General features: G+C 35.0%; 2 protein-coding genes across 14 annotated transcripts in view; one reads left to right on the top strand and one right to left on the bottom strand.

Annotated features, from left to right (window-relative positions):
• The window catches only part of LOC114879017 (collagen alpha chain CG42342), a 95,890-nt gene extending 77,221 nt beyond the window's left edge, over positions 1-18,669 (top strand). For 7 of the 13 annotated variants that reach the window (XM_046286960.1, XM_046286963.1, XM_046286967.1 and 4 more), the window contains 17 exons: positions 2,697-2,785; positions 6,741-6,867; positions 7,384-7,472; positions 7,552-7,641; positions 7,725-7,769; positions 8,108-8,134; positions 8,245-8,280; positions 8,393-8,497; positions 8,661-8,705; positions 9,119-9,181; positions 13,094-13,120; positions 13,309-13,362; positions 14,007-14,033; positions 15,192-15,227; positions 16,053-16,187; positions 16,474-16,741; positions 17,403-18,669. In XM_046286960.1, coding sequence (XP_046142916.1) covers positions 2,697-2,785; positions 6,741-6,867; positions 7,384-7,472; positions 7,552-7,641; positions 7,725-7,769; positions 8,108-8,134; positions 8,245-8,280; positions 8,393-8,497; positions 8,661-8,705; positions 9,119-9,181; positions 13,094-13,120; positions 13,309-13,362; positions 14,007-14,033; positions 15,192-15,227; positions 16,053-16,187; positions 16,474-16,599 — 1,121 coding nt within the window. In that variant the 3' untranslated portion in view covers positions 16,600-16,741; positions 17,403-18,669. Of the gene's footprint in view, positions 1-2,696; positions 2,786-6,740; positions 6,868-7,383; positions 7,473-7,551; positions 7,642-7,724; positions 7,770-8,107; positions 8,135-8,244; positions 8,281-8,392; positions 8,498-8,660; positions 8,706-9,118; positions 9,182-9,364; positions 11,900-13,093; positions 13,121-13,308; positions 13,363-14,006; positions 14,034-15,191; positions 15,228-16,052; positions 16,188-16,473; positions 16,742-17,402 lie in introns of those variants that run through there. The other 6 variants (XM_046286961.1, XM_046286964.1, XM_029193483.2 and 3 more) reach the window with 6 other exon arrangements.
• Positions 18,670-18,924: 255 nt separating this feature from the next.
• On the bottom strand, positions 18,925-21,181 carry LOC114879019 (putative peptidyl-tRNA hydrolase PTRHD1). Its single transcript, XM_029193487.2, has 3 exons — positions 20,891-21,181; positions 19,367-19,553; positions 18,925-19,178 (listed from the first exon to the last, which is right to left on the bottom strand). The coding sequence occupies exons 2-3, from the start codon at positions 19,550-19,552 to the stop codon at positions 18,996-18,998; spliced, it is 369 nt and encodes a 122-aa protein (XP_029049320.1). The 5' UTR covers position 19,553; positions 20,891-21,181; the 3' UTR covers positions 18,925-18,995.
• Positions 21,182-21,318: the final 137 nt, after the last annotated feature.

Genomic DNA, 21,318 nt, shown 5'->3' with positions numbered 1-21,318 from the left:
ATCCGTGACATTCATATATATATTCGTTTGCATTATTTTATACTACTAGTAATTTCGTAGCGTATCCACGTTACAGAAGTTGCAAAGTTATCTTCTTTAAATATAAAATGAAAATTGCAAGGTCCAGCATCTCGTAATCAGACAAATCTCTCCATGAATAATTTGTAAGCTATCTCGGGATGGTATTTTGCTTGTATTATACCGTTCATAAACAATTCAGATAAACAGTTGGAAACCAATATTCCTATCTGTTTCTAGTGTTTATTGAAACTCCGTTGAGCTTTGGATATTAACCCACCTCTACAGGAGTGGAGTATTTAAATGAAAACACCTAAATATATTCATGATATATAGTTTTATGAAAAAAATCCTCTGGGGAAATTATAAATCATTGTTATATGACACGTTGTCAGTCGGTTCAAACAAGGGTGATATGATTATAAAACATTTGCTTTAACCAAATGACGGACCCAATGACCAAAAACATATAAGCCATATATTTAAATCTTTTCTCTTCAATTTCCAATATATTCGACTGAACGTATTTTCCAACCCCAACTTCGAAAGCTATTTTCACCTCTTCAATATCGATGACTGTCGATAAAAAGAGGCAACTGTCAAATATTTTTTCGAGTTCAATATTGTTGGAAAGTTTTATCAAAATTGGAAGTAGGTTGATCATTTCAGTCCTTATTCATGAATTACTCTAAATACTAACAAAATTAACCCTTAGATGATGAAACTAAGATTTTATTTTCATTTCATGAAAGGCTTTCATTTAGAAATTTCAGTGTTTAATTTTAATTTTGTGTATCTGGGTCACGATTGACCGGAGCCTCCTCGTTACAGACTTCAAACAATAGATTATATTATAGAAAACATAAATCTTCGAAGATATAATTATGTGCAATTGTAACATACCCTTATCGTGTTGCATCTAACGGTACACGAATGAACGTGTATGGATAAGTAGTAGGATCAATAGCAAACAGAGAATCGAACTGGATGTACGCACACAAAGTATACGTGAGCAGATTTCACTTATGTAGTCGACGCGAGTCTGCTTCCTTCTTGCATTAGAATTGATTTGCATAAAGGTGTGCCTCTATCGGCCACCACCGTACAGTCTTAATTCCGATCCACTGGAACGTAGTACAGTTAATGCTTTTAGAAACGTGACTGTTAGTCGAATTCATTTGTGCGTCTTAACATTTGCAAATGCATACCGTCGCGTCGGTCTGGATGTTCATCTTCTATCTGTTCGCATTAGTTCAAAGCGACAGAAAATTTCTGCTTACCCGTCCGCAAGGAGAGGTTCTAATGAACACAGGATGTGACGCTTTAAATTATCGCGTCGAGCGTTATTTGCGACGAGCAATTAGTAAAATAGAAATTTGTATAATTTTCAGAAGGATATTCATTAATTAAATTATATAGTATTATCAAAAATCTTTTTCTACATGTATATTCAATGAAACGAAACGATTAATAATTGTCGTCTCGAAATCAAGTTGAATAAATCGAGGATATACGTATGCTTGTAACCCTCGGTGAGAAATCGCGCGTGAAATCGCTGGTATAATTGCAGCGATATAAATCCGCTCGCGGTACGCACGCAAAACGGAAAGAGTTTCGAGCTAATTCGAAAAGGAAACGACCGTTCAGACGGTAAATCACTCGTTTTCTGCACTTTCTTACGGTCATTTGTCCGCGTACACGCGTGTGTGGAGAACCACACACCACACGAAACGATTTACGATCAACCATATGTACGGAAAGCTCGAGACTTAGGTCGATTCATTGTCCCGATTCCATTTCTCTTCCTTCGATAGGAAAACGATCGTTAATTTTTTTGAAAATTACGGAAGTAATTCTGATGAAATTAATCTGCTCCTATTAAGAAATTTCGATGTAACATCGTGAAAGTAGAAATTAATTAATGGAAGTTAAAAATTGATATCTCTTTCAGGAATTTCATTATTTTAAATAATAACAATTGAAAAATAGGCCAAGAACTTTTGAATCTCTTACTATGCATTCTATATTCCAACTCGATACATATTACATAAAGGAATAAGTAATATCTGTGTTGAGTGACCACCCATCTCTTCGTCATGAATCACTAAGTTTGCTCGACTGACAACTCCCCTCTAGCAGTTATTTTCCGCAAGTTATTTATCACTCTAATGGTTCTCTATTTCAAAGGGCAATTTGAACACTGTTTGACTTTCTCATAACCAATAACCATGGGCTGAGCTTATTAATATCAGACATTTGGAATTCATCGTTCAGTTTTAAATTGTCTTTTACTTTGTGCCATCAAGATAATAATATATCTTTATTGGAATATTTATTACACATGCACCAATTGTCAAGGTTTCAACGTGCACATTTACGTACTACCAATTCGACTTCAATTCAAGAACGATCCTTAATTCAAAATCGAAAATGTGCAAACCTAAACGAACGAGTTTCTCGGGCAAATTACACTGTCCAACACATTTCAGATGTTTTTTTTTTTGTTAATACATACTTGAATATCATCTCTACTTAAATTAAATATTGGAACACAAAATGGCTAAAGTGTTAACCCATATATCTATACATGAAAATAATTTCGTATGAGAACGGGAGAGCGTGTGCGAAACGAACGAATGTTATGTTTTATTTTATGCACGTGATATACACGCACACAGGGCCCAAGGGCGAGAAGGGGGAGCTGGGTCCGACGGGACCACCCGGTCCGACGGCAGAGAAGGGTGCCCGGGGAAAGCAAGGGAAGAGGGTAAGCTTCAGCGAGGTCCTCCGGCGAACGACCACCAACCAAATCGACCGTACAACCTATTCCATCCTAACAATTGACCAAACTTTCCACGGAAAACCTTGCAAAAGAAAACTCTGTCCTTGTATCTCCTCGTTTTTCACCCTCCCCCAATCCCCTTCGAGATCCCTGTTCAACAACCTCCTCCAAACAATCTTTTTGTATTGAAATTCCTCTGCGACATGCAGCGCACGATGAAAAGCGTATTACAGCTTTTTCCGACAGAAAAGATGCATGGTAATCCGCTTGAACGTTTAATGTTGGTTGCTTGAACAATACGCTGACCACTATCGAGCACTTCGAGGCTTAACCTTTGTCCTACATCTTTATTTTCTCCCTTCCTTGGGTTTTTTGTGTAAATAAAGTTTTATCTTGTCCGTTTACCTCGATATTATCTTCCTTTGAATAAATCACCCTCCTTTTCTTAATGTATTTTTATACAGATTAAGGTATTTAAGATAGATCATTTAAATAATTTATTTACTTTTAGTAATAAAATAAATTGCTTCATAAAAGTATATGTGACAATGTGACTGTATATGGGACAGTAATTTCAATTCAATGCTGGATATTTTGAATTAAACATTTTGTATTTTATGTATTTTCGACTCACTTCGAAATGAGTATTAAACTAAATATTCGTCAGATATGAACTAGGCATCAGAGTTGGATATTGCTTGGATAAAATTTTATATTTTATGAAATATAAATTAATACTACAAAATATGAAATTTTGTTAAAATGTAAATGGGTTATGGGTTCAATTCAATTTGTTAATCGCCGAAAATAAATGAGTTATTCAAATGATACATCTTCTTAAATATTTTACCTTGTATATTAATAGGGAAATGATCCTTTTAACCGGGAACTTCCTTATTACCAAAATTCAAATTCAAAATGCCTGATTATTCACGCTTTGAATACACCTGCATGAAAATCACGGTAAGCACTTGCACGATCTTATCACGCACGCATGCCGGCATGTAACACGTATGATACAATAGGATCACCTGTCTCTTTTTACTTAGTGTACTAAAACAATTAGCCGTTATAATGCATTCGGCGCCGCGACGATGATGGATGGAAAATGTTCTTGTGTTGAAAATAAACATATCCTACAATATTAATATCAAAAATATTATGACATTTTAAGAATTGATTACCCATCTCGTGCCTCTTAATAAAGCATACAGATCACCCAAAATTATATCAAATTATATTCTGCTATTTATAATTTAAAAAATTTCCTCATTTGTACATCCAATGTCAGTTCTAATGTTAAGCATCAGAATACCTACTAAGAAATTTCAGAAATAAAAAGAATATATTAATTTTATTAAACAAATAAAACTAAATTGAATTCCATTCCAAAATAAAAATAAATGCAAATAAGTAGAACATTTTCCAAAATCCTCACATCGTCGTCTCGAGGCTGATAATACGTAACTTGAATAAAATATCGCGTGAACGATATTTTGAATAAAAAAACAAAAAAGATAAAACGTTGGTGGCAGCAAATAACACGTACGCGAAGCGATATACACGAAACTTAGCTCGGTGTTGTATATTATACTTGTACGTTACTTGTAGAGGCGCTACACATATGTCGCCGAAGAGGCACGCGGTTAATAAGAGGGTGTACCTCGCGGAAGAGGTAAATAAAAAATCTCTTCTGGTGGATGCGGCCAAATTACACACCTGCGTACTAAAAAATCTGTAACCCACACGGCTTTAAAAGAAAAGTTATCCGATTCATCGCTGTTTTTAACTTGTTTCTATTTTAAGGTGTAACCGTAAGTATCCTCGACAGATTTATCCTCGAGAAGTGTCGGAGAAAACGTTCAATGCCCGGAATTTTAGATCGTTAACTAAGTGAGACTGTTTAATAGCTGTCGCGTATGTACTGTAAATAAAAACGGGCTGAAGAATTCTAGGACGCATACGAAAAGGATTCTATGGAAAGAGTGTCCTTTTCCGGCAAATTGTGAAATTTATCGACGGTATAAAGGCAGCAGCTGTGGCCAGCTAAGAAAATTGAGCCATTTTCAGCCCGAGCTTTCGCTGAAATCGTATGCCGGACACGCGTTCCTTCAAATTTCCTGGGCTCCTTAACGTGACACTGAAGGATCCTTGCATAGTTTGCAAGGTTCTAATGCCTCTGCCTACAAAGGATGCTTTAGACGTGGTCCTCGCTCATTTTAATGAAATTTGGGAGGATAATAGCCCTCCAACTAAATTTGGGGAAAAATATATTCAAAGTCTGGTGAAAACCATACTCGAGTACATTCGAGTAATAGAATGTTGCATTTAATAGTGGTCATGACATAACATAGAAGATTTCTATTTTCTTTTACTATTAATATTTTTATAATTGTAAAAAAAGGAATTTAAATTTTCTTATGATTGCCTCTATACCATGGCCATTATTAAATGGAACACTATTCTACCCAAATATACCCATGAATTTTTCCAGATTCTGAATTTATTTTTCTCAAAATTTTCTAACCATCTGCTACTATCCTTATCACGAATATAAATCTATCATCCCATTAAAATCAGCAAGGAATACATCTAAGTCTCTCCTTGTTAATTAATATGTTACAACGTCAACTTAATTCAGCTAATAATGTCCAAATAACATTTGCGAGATCCTAATCATAGCGAGTGTTTGGTAAAAGGGACAAAGTAAAATAATAGATGAGATAAATGAAAGGAAGAGAGTATACATGGGTATATTCGTATGAGTGAGAATGAGAGAAAGAAACTGATTGCTTATCTTAGTCAGTAGTCTTTGGCGTAGTGTACGTAGCTTGTGTAACTAATTTGTGTTTAATGTAGCAAAGTAACACCACACTACTTCTTCCCTGTGTGTCGGTTCAAAATCACTAATAACTAATACTACTACCTCCGGCTTTGAGGCTCTCGCAACTATATCGACCGGTGATCGATGCAAGCCTGCGATTGTCGCGTAAGTATCAAAAAGCCCCCTAAAGAAACTATGTAGCTTTTACTATTGATTCGTCTTTTATAATACATCGTGTCCATACGCCGCTAATTCATGAGTATTAATTATGTCTATTATCATCGACAATGTTTTGATTCCTCTTTATTATTCGGTCGTTTCTTTGTTTCCTTTCTTTCGACCGTCGTAAAGAATATTTTTTAGTTTATTATATACATTAAAATTTAACCCTTAGAGTACTGTGAATGATACATTTCCTATGATAGATATACAAGGGATTCCATAATTAGTGGTACACTTGGTAATCTTAAAAAATTTTAATTATAAATTATAAAAATTAATTCTAATTCTAATAAATATAATTTCAATTGATTCTAATTCCAAGAAAATATTAAATTAAAATTTGTTTTTGAAAATAATCAAAAATTATACTTAGCCATATGGGGTGCTCTGTACTCTAAGAGTTAATTGACATTAACGTTTCAACTTGCAATTTGTATCCCCCGATAGATTTCGTCAAAAATAACAGCCTAAAATTAAAAGTCGAGAGAAAAGAAGAAAGGAAAATTCAAGCTTCCAGTTTCTACTAAACTTGATCCCCCTAATAAACATTCCCGTTGTTGCATGCGATACCCGTAGTACTTTTTTGTGTTTTCGAGTAAACGTTAACTATTTGTGTCTAGATTTCGTGTGTTAATTGTGTAACGTAGTCGACTGAATCAATTCTGGCACGTTTATATTAATCGACCACTTTGTACGATACGATGCCAGAATTGATGAGAAATGAAATACAATGTCCGATAAAACCAATCCTTTCCCCGTGTACCTTCCTTCCTAAGAATAAAACCTGATTAACGCTTCGCGTAAACGAAACGAAACGAAAAGAATTTTTCAAAAAAAAAAAAAGAAAAAAATGGAGGACCTGGTTGGACCTGACCTTACAGTGTTACATTATAGGGTTTCAAGGGTGAGAGCGGTATGGCATTGATGAGAGGCCCACCCGGCTTACCGGGTCCAAAGGGTGAACCCGGTGAACGGGGTTACCGGGGCGAAAAAGGCGCCAAGGGAGACACGGGCTCATCAGGTAGATTTTCAAGAGCCATTCTTCCGCGAAATTCAGGAGAAAAAGATGGATGACGATGAACGATCTTTTTAACCCTCCACTGTCGTCGGCAACAGTTCGCTTTTCTTTGGCACCACAATCTTCATCTGACAGATCTTCTGCTCTCGCATAACGTAGTCCATCTACATCTGGTTGAAGGCATTCTCACCTAAAAGCTTTTAGAAACTATTTCAATTTCCTTCTAATTTCAGCTACCTTCCCAGTACACGATCGAAGACGAATGAACATTTCTATCGATTCTCTAAAGATTTCCAAAAGTCGTTAAGAGAAATTACACGTATATTTAATTACGAAGAATGTTTTCGGAATGAACGAATAAAAAGGTGTACCTACATGGGAATGAATGTATGATGGAACGAAAGATCGGGATACGTTTAACGAAATGAAATGAAAAATTATTAATTATATGAACATAACAGGCCTTCGTGAATGGAAATGTGTTATTTACCTGCATTTAGGATGAATTCCTATTTTCAGGACCAAAGGGAGATCAAGGATCACCTGGCTTGGCTGGACTCAATGGAACAGATGGAGAAACTGGTATTCAGGGTCCACCAGGATTACCTGTAAGCAAATTGTTACGATGTAATATCTGTTCTATTTGAAATCGATGAACTATTATTACATGATACTCGTTGACCATAGGGCATCTCTGGACCCAAAGGTGAGAAAGGAGAATACGGTGACATTGGACCTCCAGGACTCATGGGGCCACCGGGTTTACCTGGTCCACCGGTATGTAAATTATTTCCCAGTGCCGTTTATCCCTGAGTTCGATGCAATGAATGTTTAACGTGACGCGTGTTCTCGGTAAACAGGGTTATCCCGGATTGAAAGGTGAAAAAGGAGAGAAGGGCGAATCGGTGAGTAGATCTCTTCGCCAGTACTTTACGTTCAACAGATGGAATATCGAACCCTCTTCCATTGATTTTTTTTTTAATTTTTCTATTCATCATTCAATGACAAAGGAAAGATATAATCGATTGTTGCATAGAGTGGCGGTACTTGAATGTAAGGGTTGTTGAATATCCATCAATTTTCGCTATGAGTGATTCGGGGTCCTTGGTTTCAATGCGTGACGAGTACTCGCCGTGTCAATTGCTTTGAAATCGAGGACATACCATTTTAACGACACGCATTCAACCATTTGACGATAAAATCTATTTCTTTTCATGGCGCGACACGGGCCTTCCGTCGACAGAAATACAAAAAACTCAGGCGAAGGCAGGTACGTGTATTTCATTTATAATATTTCCTATCGGATACCATCGATATCTTGAATATCGAGTCGCAGACTGTATAGAAATATCTCATGTTACGATATTCGTTTCGTTACAGGGAGACGGTACGTTTGAGGTGAACGCTGGTGAAGTGGTGAGTAAAATCACAATTAATGAATTTATTCGTTATAAACTGTGACTTGTAGACTTCTGTTGCGCGTGTTGCATTTGGATCTATTCAACGTTGTATGATTAATTGTTTACAGATAATGGGCCCTCCGGGACCACCCGGTCCAGCTGGTACTCCTGGACTCCAAGGTCCACCTGGCATAAAGGGCGACCGAGGACACGACGGCGCCAAAGGCGATCCTGTCAGTAATCATTGTGCATTATTACAACATTTTACGATATAGAACTTTTATAATTTAACACAGATTCTTGTGATTAATATAAATATTAATTTCATTCTCGCTAGAAATAAAACAAAATGTCTAAGAACATATTTTCACGCGTACCCCTTTTTTTACGTTACAGGGAGAGAAAGGTGCCAAAGGAGATCCTGGTCCAATGGGACTACCCGTACGTATTTTCCTCTCAAGATTAGGTCTATCGGTTAGGTAGGTTGTAAAACGCGGGAAAATACCAAGATGTCGAATCAATCAGGAAAATATAGATACTTGACGTCGTTTAGAAGAAAATTCGAGATATTTTCATTAAAGCTAGGGAAGCTGATTTGCCTAAGAGAATCCTAATTACGTCGATGTATAGATAATTAAAATTCACTTCGTTATTGAATACGTAAGAAGAGAAAAACTAAAGGAGCTCCCTAAATAAATGTGTACAATATCCATCAATGTCATGAATAATCCAAAGAGAACGAAAGGAAGCAAAATTGACACGATCAATCAAAATTCATCAATACTCGCTGCGAGCCATTAGAACCAATAGCCGATAATCGAATCATTAACCAAACCGTGTATATTTCTTTACAGGGCCCCATGGGACTGAGGGGAGAATCCGGAAAACCCGGGGATGCCGGGAAACCTGGTGGCATGGTAAGAACGCGGACCTCTCGCTCCTAACGTCATCGTTATTTGGCCTCGCTGCTGAATCATTGATAAGCCATTCACTAACGACCAGTGTAATCAATTGACGTCGTACTTCTTCGTAATATCCTCAACGAGATCCTTATTTACCACTCGATTAATGTTGTCTACCGTATCGTTTCCTGTACATAGACGACCGTGTTCGTCGCTCCAAGACACGCTATACCTCTGAAATGATCCTAGAAGAAGCGACTCGATAGACAACGATATTTCGAACACACCTCGAAAGGATCTCTTGATATGGATTAACAAAGTTGCCGGAAGTTTTCAGCGTACGAGATCATATCGTTAGCGTATAAGGCGTAATTGTAAGAATGAATGTTGGCGAATAATTATGAAAGCCGGTTATTTCGGCCCGCGTCCGCTCTCCGTGTATCGAATTGACGGATTTAATAGCTCCATCAATCGGTATCGATCAGGGAAGCTACTAACAATATTTCATCGATGAACGACGATTAGGGAGAGCCAGAAGGACCGTCCGTTACGAAGATTGCGGGCGTTAATTAGACGACGCTAAAGGAGACCGTAATTAATTCGAGCAAAACAAGGAAATTGTGTCTTAAACCTGTGTGGTGGTATTAAAGGTGACTTGTACTATATATACGTGGGTGCATTCGTGTGGAAATAATAGAGAAAAAGTGTTGAAAAATGGAATACGACGATCCTTTGATTTCGTTTCATGTGTGACGAGAGTGACGTGTCGGGGAGAAACAAAGCGTCTTCCATAGATATCACAGATATCTCGAATTCATTCTGATGCTTCTTCTACATTTTTTTTTTCCTCGATGCAAACGAGCATTACGTCGGTGCTGTACATTTTTATTTTACCCAATCGTAACATTTAGCGGATGATCGCACTAACATCCGTCCTTTTAACGTGCTCTATGTGTCTACCTATGCTATTCGTATACCTATAATACACTAAAGAGAAACTGTTAATTGAAATAACGAAATAGCGTATAGAAATGACGCGGTACAAAAGGAAATTTTGCCTTAAAACATTCTTACGAGTCGATAGATTGAAAAGACTATACACAAATGACGAAATGTTAATTGAACGAATTTGTTCGAGTATCTTTTTCATTATAGTATCGTGTTTCTACTTGTTCGTTGTTTAATTAATTCGTTTCACGTATCTTTTATTCCTTTGAATTATTTTCCGCCTCAGTTAACGGCTGCTTCGTACTTAAACCGGGAGCTGGCTTGCAGCATTCGTTGCACGTAATAATAATCGAAGCATTTATCATAATTCCTTTCTCTCTTCCGTTTTACTCCCCCGTGTATTTCCGTATAATGTTTCGACATAGGCAGATCAAACGGTTCTCTCGGAAGCAAGACGTATAAAAGTGACGACAAAGAGTATGTACCGACAAAGTTAAAGGCAATTGACCGCGACCATTTGGCGGAATTGCCGTTACGCGTTTATGATGAGATAATTATGCAGTGTATTTCAATTAACAAAGGAAATGTATACGAAGTGAAAGGACAAATCAGATGCTTTTGTGATATAACGTGAACACTTAACAGCCGCTGTAATCGACAAATTTTCGTACCTGGTGAAAATGCAAAGTATCACTCTGCGATTGATTCATTTCTGTACGCTCCCCGCTTGGTATTCGTTATTACGCTTTACCGAATACCGTAACGAGCATTATTTACACTAAAAATCTCGCATAACTCTATAATTAAAACATCGCGATTGGTAGTTAAAAAAAAAAAAAAAATGAAACGCCTAAATTTATATAAATCGCGAATCACATCGAAATCTTATTTTTGTTACGATATTTATTTCTTAAATAATGTAATTTATTTTTTAGACTCATCAAGTTTACGCTAATTATAGTTTCTTCACTTCGTAACTATTAACCATGATTTTTAATGATAGATTTCGTGAAAGATAATTATCGATCAAGTACGATTTGAAAAATATTGAACGAATAAGTTATGGTAATACGAGGAAAATTGAATTTTAGATAAGAAACAGAAATAGATAACTAGATACAAGAAATCGAGGCCTAAATTACGGTATTGCCATTCTTTTGGTTAAAGGGAAGTATAAAGAAAGAAGTGTTACACCAGGTGCCTTATTTGTTCATATCAACATCCATCATTTTAAACACCCCTATGACCCTAAACTTAAAAACCAAAGGAAAGTCTAGAAAGAGCCTAACTTAGAACCTCCCCTCCTACATCTAAAGAACATAAACAAATAAGGCACCTGATGAAACATTTCTTCCTTCGCACAGCCCCTTAACCAAAAGAACCCTAAACTACCCGTAACAGTACTTACGAATATCCTTATTTGCGAGCCTAGTCACCCCGCAACGTGCAAGGTGTTCACTTGCGTACGATTGAACGTACGAGGGGAAGAATAATCACGAAGCTGTACAGTGTAGAATACGATAACGATGCCCTAACAACGGTGTTAACAATATATCTGGTCTGTCTCGTGCAGAGATCGCGATAGCACCCCTAAATTATCCTGTGTACGCCCCTAATCGAAAAATATAGACGAGTGCGAGTAGTTTTTAATTGAGTAAAAAAAGCAAAAAACAAGAGCGTGAAACACACTCGTATCGTGAAATCTTGAACGATGGCAATGCGAGTGAAACGCATACGGTATACGTGTGGATATGCGTTTATCATTGGTGCACGTAACGTAAATTAACCGGGTTAGGGGGGTGGGGGGGGGCGGGGGGGGGAAAATGATAACCGATCGTCACGTGTATGCGTGTTGTATAATTTCTGTACGCGTATGTATGGTATATATGTATACATACGTGGGTGGGTGGGTGTGTATACACATATATATATATACATGCATGATATAAAACGAGCATTTAAAAAAAAAAAAAAGAAAAAAGGAAAATGCATAGAACTCCGTGCGTGCGTATGTGTGTATTGATTGTAAAACGGCGCGCCTTGGTAATTAACAAGAGAGAAAAAGAAAAGAGAACAAAGAATTATAGAGAAGAATACGACGACGTGTTTTTTGCGTATATGAAATACTTGAACTCTAACAATTTTGTTTTACATTTGTCCCAATTAATAAACAGAATGTGCATGTGCCTGTGTCCTTTGCTTCTATACGATGCCCTTACAAAATTTTTAACGCTTCTTATCACACACCTCGTAGTGAAACTACCGCTTTGCATTTTGTTACGGCTGCGATCCGACGATCATTTCTTAACCATCATCACCACTTTATTCTTATCTATCTTTCGTTCTATTCTTTCTTCTGTTCGTGAGTCTGCATAAAGATTGATCGTGACACGATCATCAGAGACACACAAAAATTAACACGTGTTAATTTGCTGCAACCAAGACGGTTATTGTTGGATCGTTACGCCACGTTATTATTGTTCAATTGTTTATAAGTTTTGATTCATACGTTAACATGAGTACCGCGGATTTTCTTTCTTTTCTCATTCTTAATTGAGCTCCTTCTCTGTCTTCTCCTTTGCCTAATGACCATCAATTGTATCCTTGTCTAGCTCTCAAAGAATAATTGATAAAAAAAATTAACTTCAGTCTGTTTGAATGAAAAATTATTTATCACTTGTAAAGACTCTACTATTAAAGTTTGACACTCGTTGCCAAATTAATATTTATTATAGAATTAGAAATTTAAAATTATTGTAACAAAATTTTCCATTTACCAAGATGCATTATTAATTCGTATAAAATTCAAGAAAGGGTTTAATAGAGCTTGGCAAGGTACAAGGTTGGTTTGAACAAGGACGCAAAGGGCGTCTAATACATACTATAGTTCCTTATTTAATAAATTACACCTAAATCGACATACTAGATTAATCATCAGGTGACTTCAATGAATCTGACAAGGTTTCCTCTGCCTTTCAGGGGCCACCAGGATTAGACGGCATGAAGGTGAGCAATCCTCGGGGTGACCCGTTTAACCATACATTATATTTATGATTTTCGGATCCTCGATTTCTACGCTCCACGCTACGATTTCGTCATTCTGGCGTAGATTAAGCTGGTTGCAATGTTAACGGTATTGTTTAATTAGATGAGGTATAGAGCATAGTGTTCGTTAAGTTTCTTAATACTTACAGGGTGCGCAAGGTGAACCTGGCACGAAGGGTGAAAGAGGGGACCCGGGACTACCTGTAAGTATTTTTCTGATTAATTATTCTATTATATTCTACAAAGTCAAGCTATTTTTTTGAAAATAAATTATTTATTTTTCTTTTTTAGATTATTTGATTTAGTTCATTTCAAAAATTGTTTTTAGATAAACTTTAGGTAAACTAATTCCTCAGCAAACTAAACATTTTCAATCGGGTCTTAATGAGGGAAATTACCAGACCACTCTGTGTGCAGAGTACACAGAACTCATTTCGTGTCATTAACATTCCGAACTACCTAACGGTGCAAAATTCTAACTTACACCAAACTTGGCTTAATCTCGATATTTTGCTGAGGAATCAAATGCTTAAGATTCGAAGTGTCAATAATAGAGTAGCTAATTTAGTATAAAAATACTATAAAAATAGCTGGATGAAATATTTAAACGCGATCGTGGCGGGAATTTATTTGTACACTTAGTGAATACTGATTGCAGGCTAATGATTAGATCAATGAATTCTACATAGCATCGAAGCAGTTTCTGGCATATTCACAAAGTGCTTTCGCAATTCGATGTTCAGCTGGTATCACAGCAATGGTTAAACGTTCAGAACGATATTTCATCCGGCTGAAACTCGATTACACTGTCGTCGAGACACCAACGACACATTCTGTTTGTCCCCAGGGTACCGATGGAATTCCTGGCGCGGAGGTACAGTGGCATTCGATTATCGCTCGCCCCTCGGTGTGACTGCGACACAGTCTAACCAGCCCGGGGTAACGATGATACATCTGCCTGATCTACCCCGGGGACTACCCCCAAAAAAATTCGTCTCTTTACTTCCTTTGCACGAAAAGAAGGGGCTGGAATTACGTTTTGCGCCTTTCTCCCTCTTTACATCAAAGATATTTAGCATGAGCTCTTTTTTATTGTTCTTTTAAATATCGTTGAAAACTACTTTGATAGTGTTTTTTCTTTTAACACATTTCGGCATTCGTACACGTTCAATACATTCTAATGAGAGTACACTTTGATTCAGCATGTTTGTATGAAAATATAGTTTATATTTAACTATATCTTAATTGAAATATTTGATTCAGATTAGATAAAAATAATTGCGGTCTCTTATGGTTCAGATTGTTGCAAAACAAGCATGAGATATTTCATTTATTATGAATACTTTGTCTCGTTGTTTCTGATAATAGGAGAAATGATCAGAGATAATTTCAAGATAATCTTTGTTTTAAAGAGGTAAATTCCTTATTTTATAAATAGCGAAAGGAAGTTTAAATTGAATCCTTTTTATAATTACAAAAATTAAAAGTATCTATTATACCTCTTTAAAATAAAATCTTTTCTTTTGATACACTTCTCTCAAAGTACCAAAGTCAATATCAAACTCTTGATAAATATTTTCAATAACTCTCTCTTATGAACATAGAAATAATTTAATCTCCTTAACTATTTTCTTCAATGGATTGACAATGAAAATAGATGCTTTTATTTATCCATTCCGTGCTACTAACATTCGATCAAAGCAGTGAACGTTAATGTTAAACAGAGGGAGAAGCGCAGAATCCTCTCCGTTTTGATCTTTAGATTCTCCGAGGAGAACGTAAACTAATCATTTAATAGAAACGCGAAATGTGGCCAAGTAAAAGGGGCTAATCCAGCAGAAAATTGCTTCTTTTACTGGTCCACAAATTCGTGATCGTAGTCACATGTCATGCCATTGAAAGTAACTTTCGTCTAAAAAATGTTCTATAATCAAAGTTCTTTCAACAATACCTACGTAAACGTAGAAAAAAATAGAAATTGAGAGGCACGACTGTCACTTAACAAATAAATTCTTTGACGTACCAATTCCAGGGACCGCAAGGGGAGAAAGGTGCTAAAGGCGAATCTGTGAGTATTGACGTAATTCGACTATCAGTTTTAACTAATTGGGCAAGGAAATTGTAGTTCGAAGAGCGAATTAATTTATTGTACGATGTAATTGTCTAATTGGTGAAAATTTCCGTATTCCAGAGCTAATACTATCCCTAACACAAAAATATTCGTCATTATTATATATTAATTCACATTTTAACGTGTTACCATTATCATTGGCGTTTTCATCACTATCATTATCATAAATACAACTTATATTATTATTGCTATGTTATTGCTAAAAATTAACATTAAATTTAATACCACTAAATCAGCGGAAGTCTCCCTGTTTAACAAGTATGAAGAACACTCGAGAAACAGTTTACCATACGTTCCCGATCAGTAATATTAATTTTCAATTAATCGATGCGAAATTATCAACCGATTCGAAAGGATAACTTGATACGTGTGTTTCTGCATCACGCATGCAAACTAAAACCCAAATTTGCATTTCTCCCTTCTTATATCTTCGTGCTGAAAGAGAAATACCACGTATGCTGCCACCAGCGTGTACTAAAAATATTCCATAAATTTTCTGAAATTGTAGCAGCAATCCAATTATTTCCCACGCGATACTTGAGGAAAAAGAAAAGGACAATTCGAGTTATTCAAAGTACAGAAAATCCCTTGACGCCTTTTGTTGGACGTTAATGCTCAATTGCGTATTCTGCACAATTAATTGAGTATTATATAATGCATAAAGAGAGTCTTTCTTGTGCCTGGCCTTTTTTGCACGTTCGCGAATATTATATGGTTGTATGATATTTCTACATGCTGAAGCATTTTCGTATATGAATACAGGGACCGCAAGGGAAACGCGGTAGGAAAGGCGACAAGGGTGACAAAGGAGATCAGGGTGTACCAGGCCTGGATGCTCCCTGTCCATTAGGGTCCGATGGACTTCCGCTAGCAGGATGCGGATGGAGACCACCTCAGGTATTTCGTTTCTCGATCAATTTTTAATTAACATAACAGAAGAGGGTGTAACGTATTATCTTCTCCCTCCTCCCATCTTTTGGTGTTTTAACATTCCTGAAACATAAAAATCTTCTGGGTTAGTAATAAGAAATAATGATAACTAATCGTGGGTTATTACTAATCATTATACGATATTTATTTTTATCAGAGGAAAATAAATGGGGATAAATGTGATTATTTAAATAGATAAAAGAAAGAAATTGAGTTAGGTGCAACGAACGCTTGGATTATCAATTATGCTTAGCAGGACATCACTAGCACCTCAATACCAGCAGTCGACGGTCCCGAACCAGCAGAAACGGATTATGAGGAACCGGAAGAGGAATACGAGGAGTATACGGACCCGAACGGAAATCTAGCCGAGCAATAATGCTCATTGTGCGCTGCCCTAATCACTACCAACAACTACTACCACTACTACCACTACCATCACCACTACAACCACCAAAACCACCACTGCCATCGCCCTCATCATTCGTCTCACCTTGCTCTCCCAAACTAACGTGGTCCTGGTAATTGCAAATCCCGTAGTTATACTAACGTTGTTTGCATGGATAATATCAGCGAAACTACACGCTTCTAAGTAACAAAGTATATTTATTTTGATGAGAAGCTTTTTAGTTCTGCAACTTTCCTTCCTTTCTAACTCCATTTTTACCTATATGCCTTATGTTAATCAAAGCTTGAATGTTTATGACTACGTTTATTCTTACTTCCGCTTTTATACAAGTAATCTATTTTATTTTAAAACGTAGAACAATGCAAAATTTACCTATGAAGAATTTGAAGAAATTAATGATACTACTTTCATATTGTTAATTACCAAACCTGTATACAATTCTTTTGATTATTATAATCTATACTAATAAGTTATTAGTGATAATACTCTTGGCTGTCTATCTACGAAATGATAATGACCAATTGCTTACAAATCCATTCGCTTTATTTTCAAGCACGACAAGGTATCTTACGATTGTAATTAGCCAGTAATCATTGAAATGCATAAACGAATATGAATTTGTGTTAAACGAATAAGCACTTGTACTTCTATGTTTCAAAATATCGACCGATCTTTCGTCTTTTGAACGTGAACGAATCTTTCACACTTGCTTCGAACTTCGAAAACTATTCCTTTACATTATGTACAACAGGATTGTTTCTTGATGTTTTCAGAGAAGAAGAAATATACTTCACGATTGGCTGGAAGAAGAACGAGAAGAAGAAGGGCAGTGATACAAATATATTAAGGAAGATAGCGCATATTTTCAAGGACCTCTGTGTATACTCCATCGTGAAAACACGGCTCATCTAAATTTTGACGTGAAAAATAAAAAGAAAAAAAAAAGAAAATACCGAGTTATTTAAGAAAAAGAAATATATATATTTTTTTTACGTATATATATATTTTTTTTTCTTTCCCTTGGCATATACGAAGCGTCTATGCCAAAAACGATCATCTTGCCATCGAGTGTTGTAAATAAGTGTACTTACAGTGTTTAGCGTCCGCAAATAGTGCGTGTACATAAATATTTAGAGCTTATTACTGCGAACGCGGATAGAACATCAATATAATTTTACTGACGTCTCGTCTGTAATGCAAACATAAATGTCAATATAAAATGTCAATATAAAAGAACATCAGTATCAAAGTATCATTTGCACAACGTAATACGATGATAGTTGTGGAGAAAAAAATAAATAAATTATTCATTTATTATTATTCATTAGCTACGAACACGTGTTAATTTTCAAAATGACGAATGAATTCTTTATGATATTTATGTAAGTTATGTAATAAATAACGCAGTAAGGATTGAGATATCGATCATCGTAATACAGTTAGTATGTAAATGAAATCGATGACGAAAAGTTGTTAATTTTAATTTCAGAAGTATCGTTACCTTCAACGTATATCCATAGAAATTTCAAGTAACGTTACCCTTCTGAGTTTTATTTATTTTATTCCTTTTTCGTTTGCTAAGGCGCAACCCAAATACATTTAAGCACAATTATAATATTATGTATTATATATTCTTCTATTAATTACGAATTTTACTGCACATCACTATGTTTTTAAGATTTCTTTTTTTTAATTTAATTTAAATCGCATCGCATTGAGAAAGTTCAATTTTTGCAAAATCATTTTCCATCGGAAAGTTAGATGATTATTACAAAGAACAGTTGAAATTTGTTACTTATGTGCACGATGCCATTAAGCGTACCTGTGTAATTTTGTTGCCTACGGCACACCCAATAAAGTGCACATTTTTGCATAGTGGCAAAAAGGAAAAGCAATTTTTATACAAATATCATTTAACAATGCATATCTTTATATAATTTTCATCTAGATTAGCGATAAAATCAACTGTAAAGCAAAGGAGTAATGTGTACACATTGTCAATACTATTAGGTATTGTAAAATAAATTATAAGTACATGTATATCTATGGTTTTCATATTGGCGTATAGTAAATCCCGAGTTAGAATTACTTATATAAGAAACGAAAGAAGATATTCTGAAAATAAAGAGCAAGTTTGAAAAAGCAAAAGATTAATTTATTTCTTAACGATTGAACGAACGTAGGTACTACTTTCTATTATGTTGTAGGATATTGTTGCTAGGATGGTGACTTCTTTTTCTACAAGGTGAAAAATAATACTAGTTAAATTTCAACCAGAAACATTATACCGAAACGTTTTAAATAAATGATTCATTTTTTTATTGTAATTCGTATACAATACAAAACGAGAATGTACGTTGAAAGCTTCATTTTGCTACGAGTTTGAGCAACTTATATTTCTTAAAATATGGTTGTATTTTTTCCTTGGGATAAGGTTTCGTTGCCAAACACGTTGGAATGTTTTCAGGTTGTTCGATCCAGAGCTTATGATCAATCTCCTCATTTGTTAATTTCGAACGTAATTCATTTAAAGCAGTCTCATCTGGAATCTAATATCGATATGTGTATAAAAATATATTCATGTATGAACATATTATAAATGTCACCATACTCCTTCGCTATCTTAAAAATTGTATCATATACACACACATACACACAGAGAAAATTGTGCACGATAAATACATTTTGAATTCACGTCCAATAGTTATAATATTATACCATTCCTGGGTACACTTACTTCGAGAACAACTTTGTGCATACGATCTAAATCAGCAAGATAGGCTTGAGTGTAATTGTCATTATAAAAAAGATGAGTAACAGCTGTGCACGCATGACATGCTTGAGCTATAACAGCGCCTATGGGCCATCCCATTGTCTTTAATAGGTCTCCTCGTACCACCACATACTGAATTATCTCAGCCATTCTAATGATGCAGAAAGTTTTTTTCATTTTCTTAGAACAGTATAAAATTAATAGAAACGTGTAAGAGCAAACCGGATCTCGATGAATTATTAAATTTTAAGTATTCGTCGACGGAACTCTTTTAATTTGATATGTATTAAATTTAATGCAATTTACAATTCTTACATGATAAGTGCCAAATATACATATGAATAAAAAGGAAACACGATAGAAAGTACTTTCAAAGTATTTATCTACTGAAATTATGTCTTATTTAGCATTTTAATATTTAAAGGTGAAATACAGATATCATTGTATTATTCATTTTGGCGTTGTAGTTTAAAACACAGATGTATTATTTATATAAATTGTTGTTATTAAAGACAAATTACTCATGTATAAACGGTGTGTACGATGTATTTGTTACTCGCGAAACAAAATTTGATTATATACAAAATATAATAATAATTCATTATGTACTTTGTTATATATCAATGGAAGCGTATTTTAATTCTCTACAAAAAAGTGTTAAGGCGTTTGGGTCGAAAATTGATTAGTTCAAAAGATATCTTAGGGAGAGATAGGGAGAGCCTAGTGGTCTCTCCCTAAGATAACTTTTGAACTAATCAATTTTCGATGCAAGTACCCTAATATTGTTTTGTAGAGATTAACAAGATGCATTGATTGGCGATTATAAAAATATGAAATTCCATTTTAAAAATTAAATTGACCTTGAAACCTTCGGAACGCTTCTACTTCCGGTATCGGTACATGCATCATGTGATGCTTTATTTGAAACCGTTTCATTTTACTTAATGACATTTTTTTCTATCATTTATAGTTTTAGAATTATATTTTAGCTCGGTTGCATAGGATAATCTTTATACTGTTTCATTTAACCGCGTTTGTAATACCGCAGATACGAAGGGCCAACTATATTAAAACTATATAGTGTGATGATAAGTTTAGATTAAGATTAAGATTACTTAATCTTTTTAACTCTGGAGTTACAAAATATGTTAGCTATAGACCCAAACCACTCAATGATAATTTTCTGTGATCTTGAATAATCTCTAATTGTAAGATAACCTTGAAATCATTTTTGTATGACTAACCATAAAAAAACTTATATAACATCCCCTCTTTATACCAAAGTTTTTATATAAATGATTTTTTGTAGTTCAATTGTTTCTGGAACAGTTTTGTATGACTCGTTTAAATTAAATATGACACATATATATATACAAATAAAATTATGTATGAATAAATTTCATTTTAATTTTAGTAGATAATTGTGCTGACTAAACATGTACGATTACGATTGCAATACTTAGAATTAAGTATACTAATTTAACTCACGTGTTACATTCATTAAACTTTGTAATTGGAAGTTTTGAAATACTTTCATATCGGTGTAAATATGTAAGTCATGTTTCTAGCACAACCTATACTAAAATCATGAAACCTCTTTATCAGTTCTCGGTCGATGTTATCTTTATTTGAATAAAACTATATAAATGAAGATATTAGTAACACGTTGTTCTCTTTATTTCTACAATTTTCTATAAAAACTACTTCATTTCTGACATCAGTTTTAGAAAATAACACAATACTACTTCTTTGCAGTTACATTTCGCAAAATCGAACTGGTGTTATGTGGACCTAGAGATTTATTCTTATGCCCATGGTATGTTGGTAAGATTGGTAACTAGTGGTAATTCTCAAAATAACGAGAAAATAGAGGCTTGTTGAAGGTAATAATTGAAAAAAACAATATAGACATATAT

Source organism: Osmia bicornis, chromosome 9 (assembly GCF_907164935.1).
Source record: "Osmia bicornis bicornis chromosome 9, iOsmBic2.1, whole genome shotgun sequence".
NCBI classification, from domain to species: Eukaryota; Metazoa; Arthropoda; class Insecta; order Hymenoptera; family Megachilidae; genus Osmia; species Osmia bicornis.
The sequence above is the reverse complement of the archived record's forward strand: the minus strand, read 5'-3'. Positions and strand labels throughout refer to the sequence as shown.

What these genes read in the sequence shown, in the direction of transcription:
- LOC114879019 (XM_029193487.2), bottom strand. Translation starts at nt 19,552, where the DNA reads ATGGCTGAGATAATTCAGTATGTGGTGGTACGAGGAGACCTATTAAAG. An exon ending in TGCACAAAGTTGTTCTCGAA is followed by an intron (nt 19,179 to 19,366) that starts GTAAGTGTACCC and finishes TATCGATATTAG; the next exon opens with ATTCCAGATGAGACTGCTTT.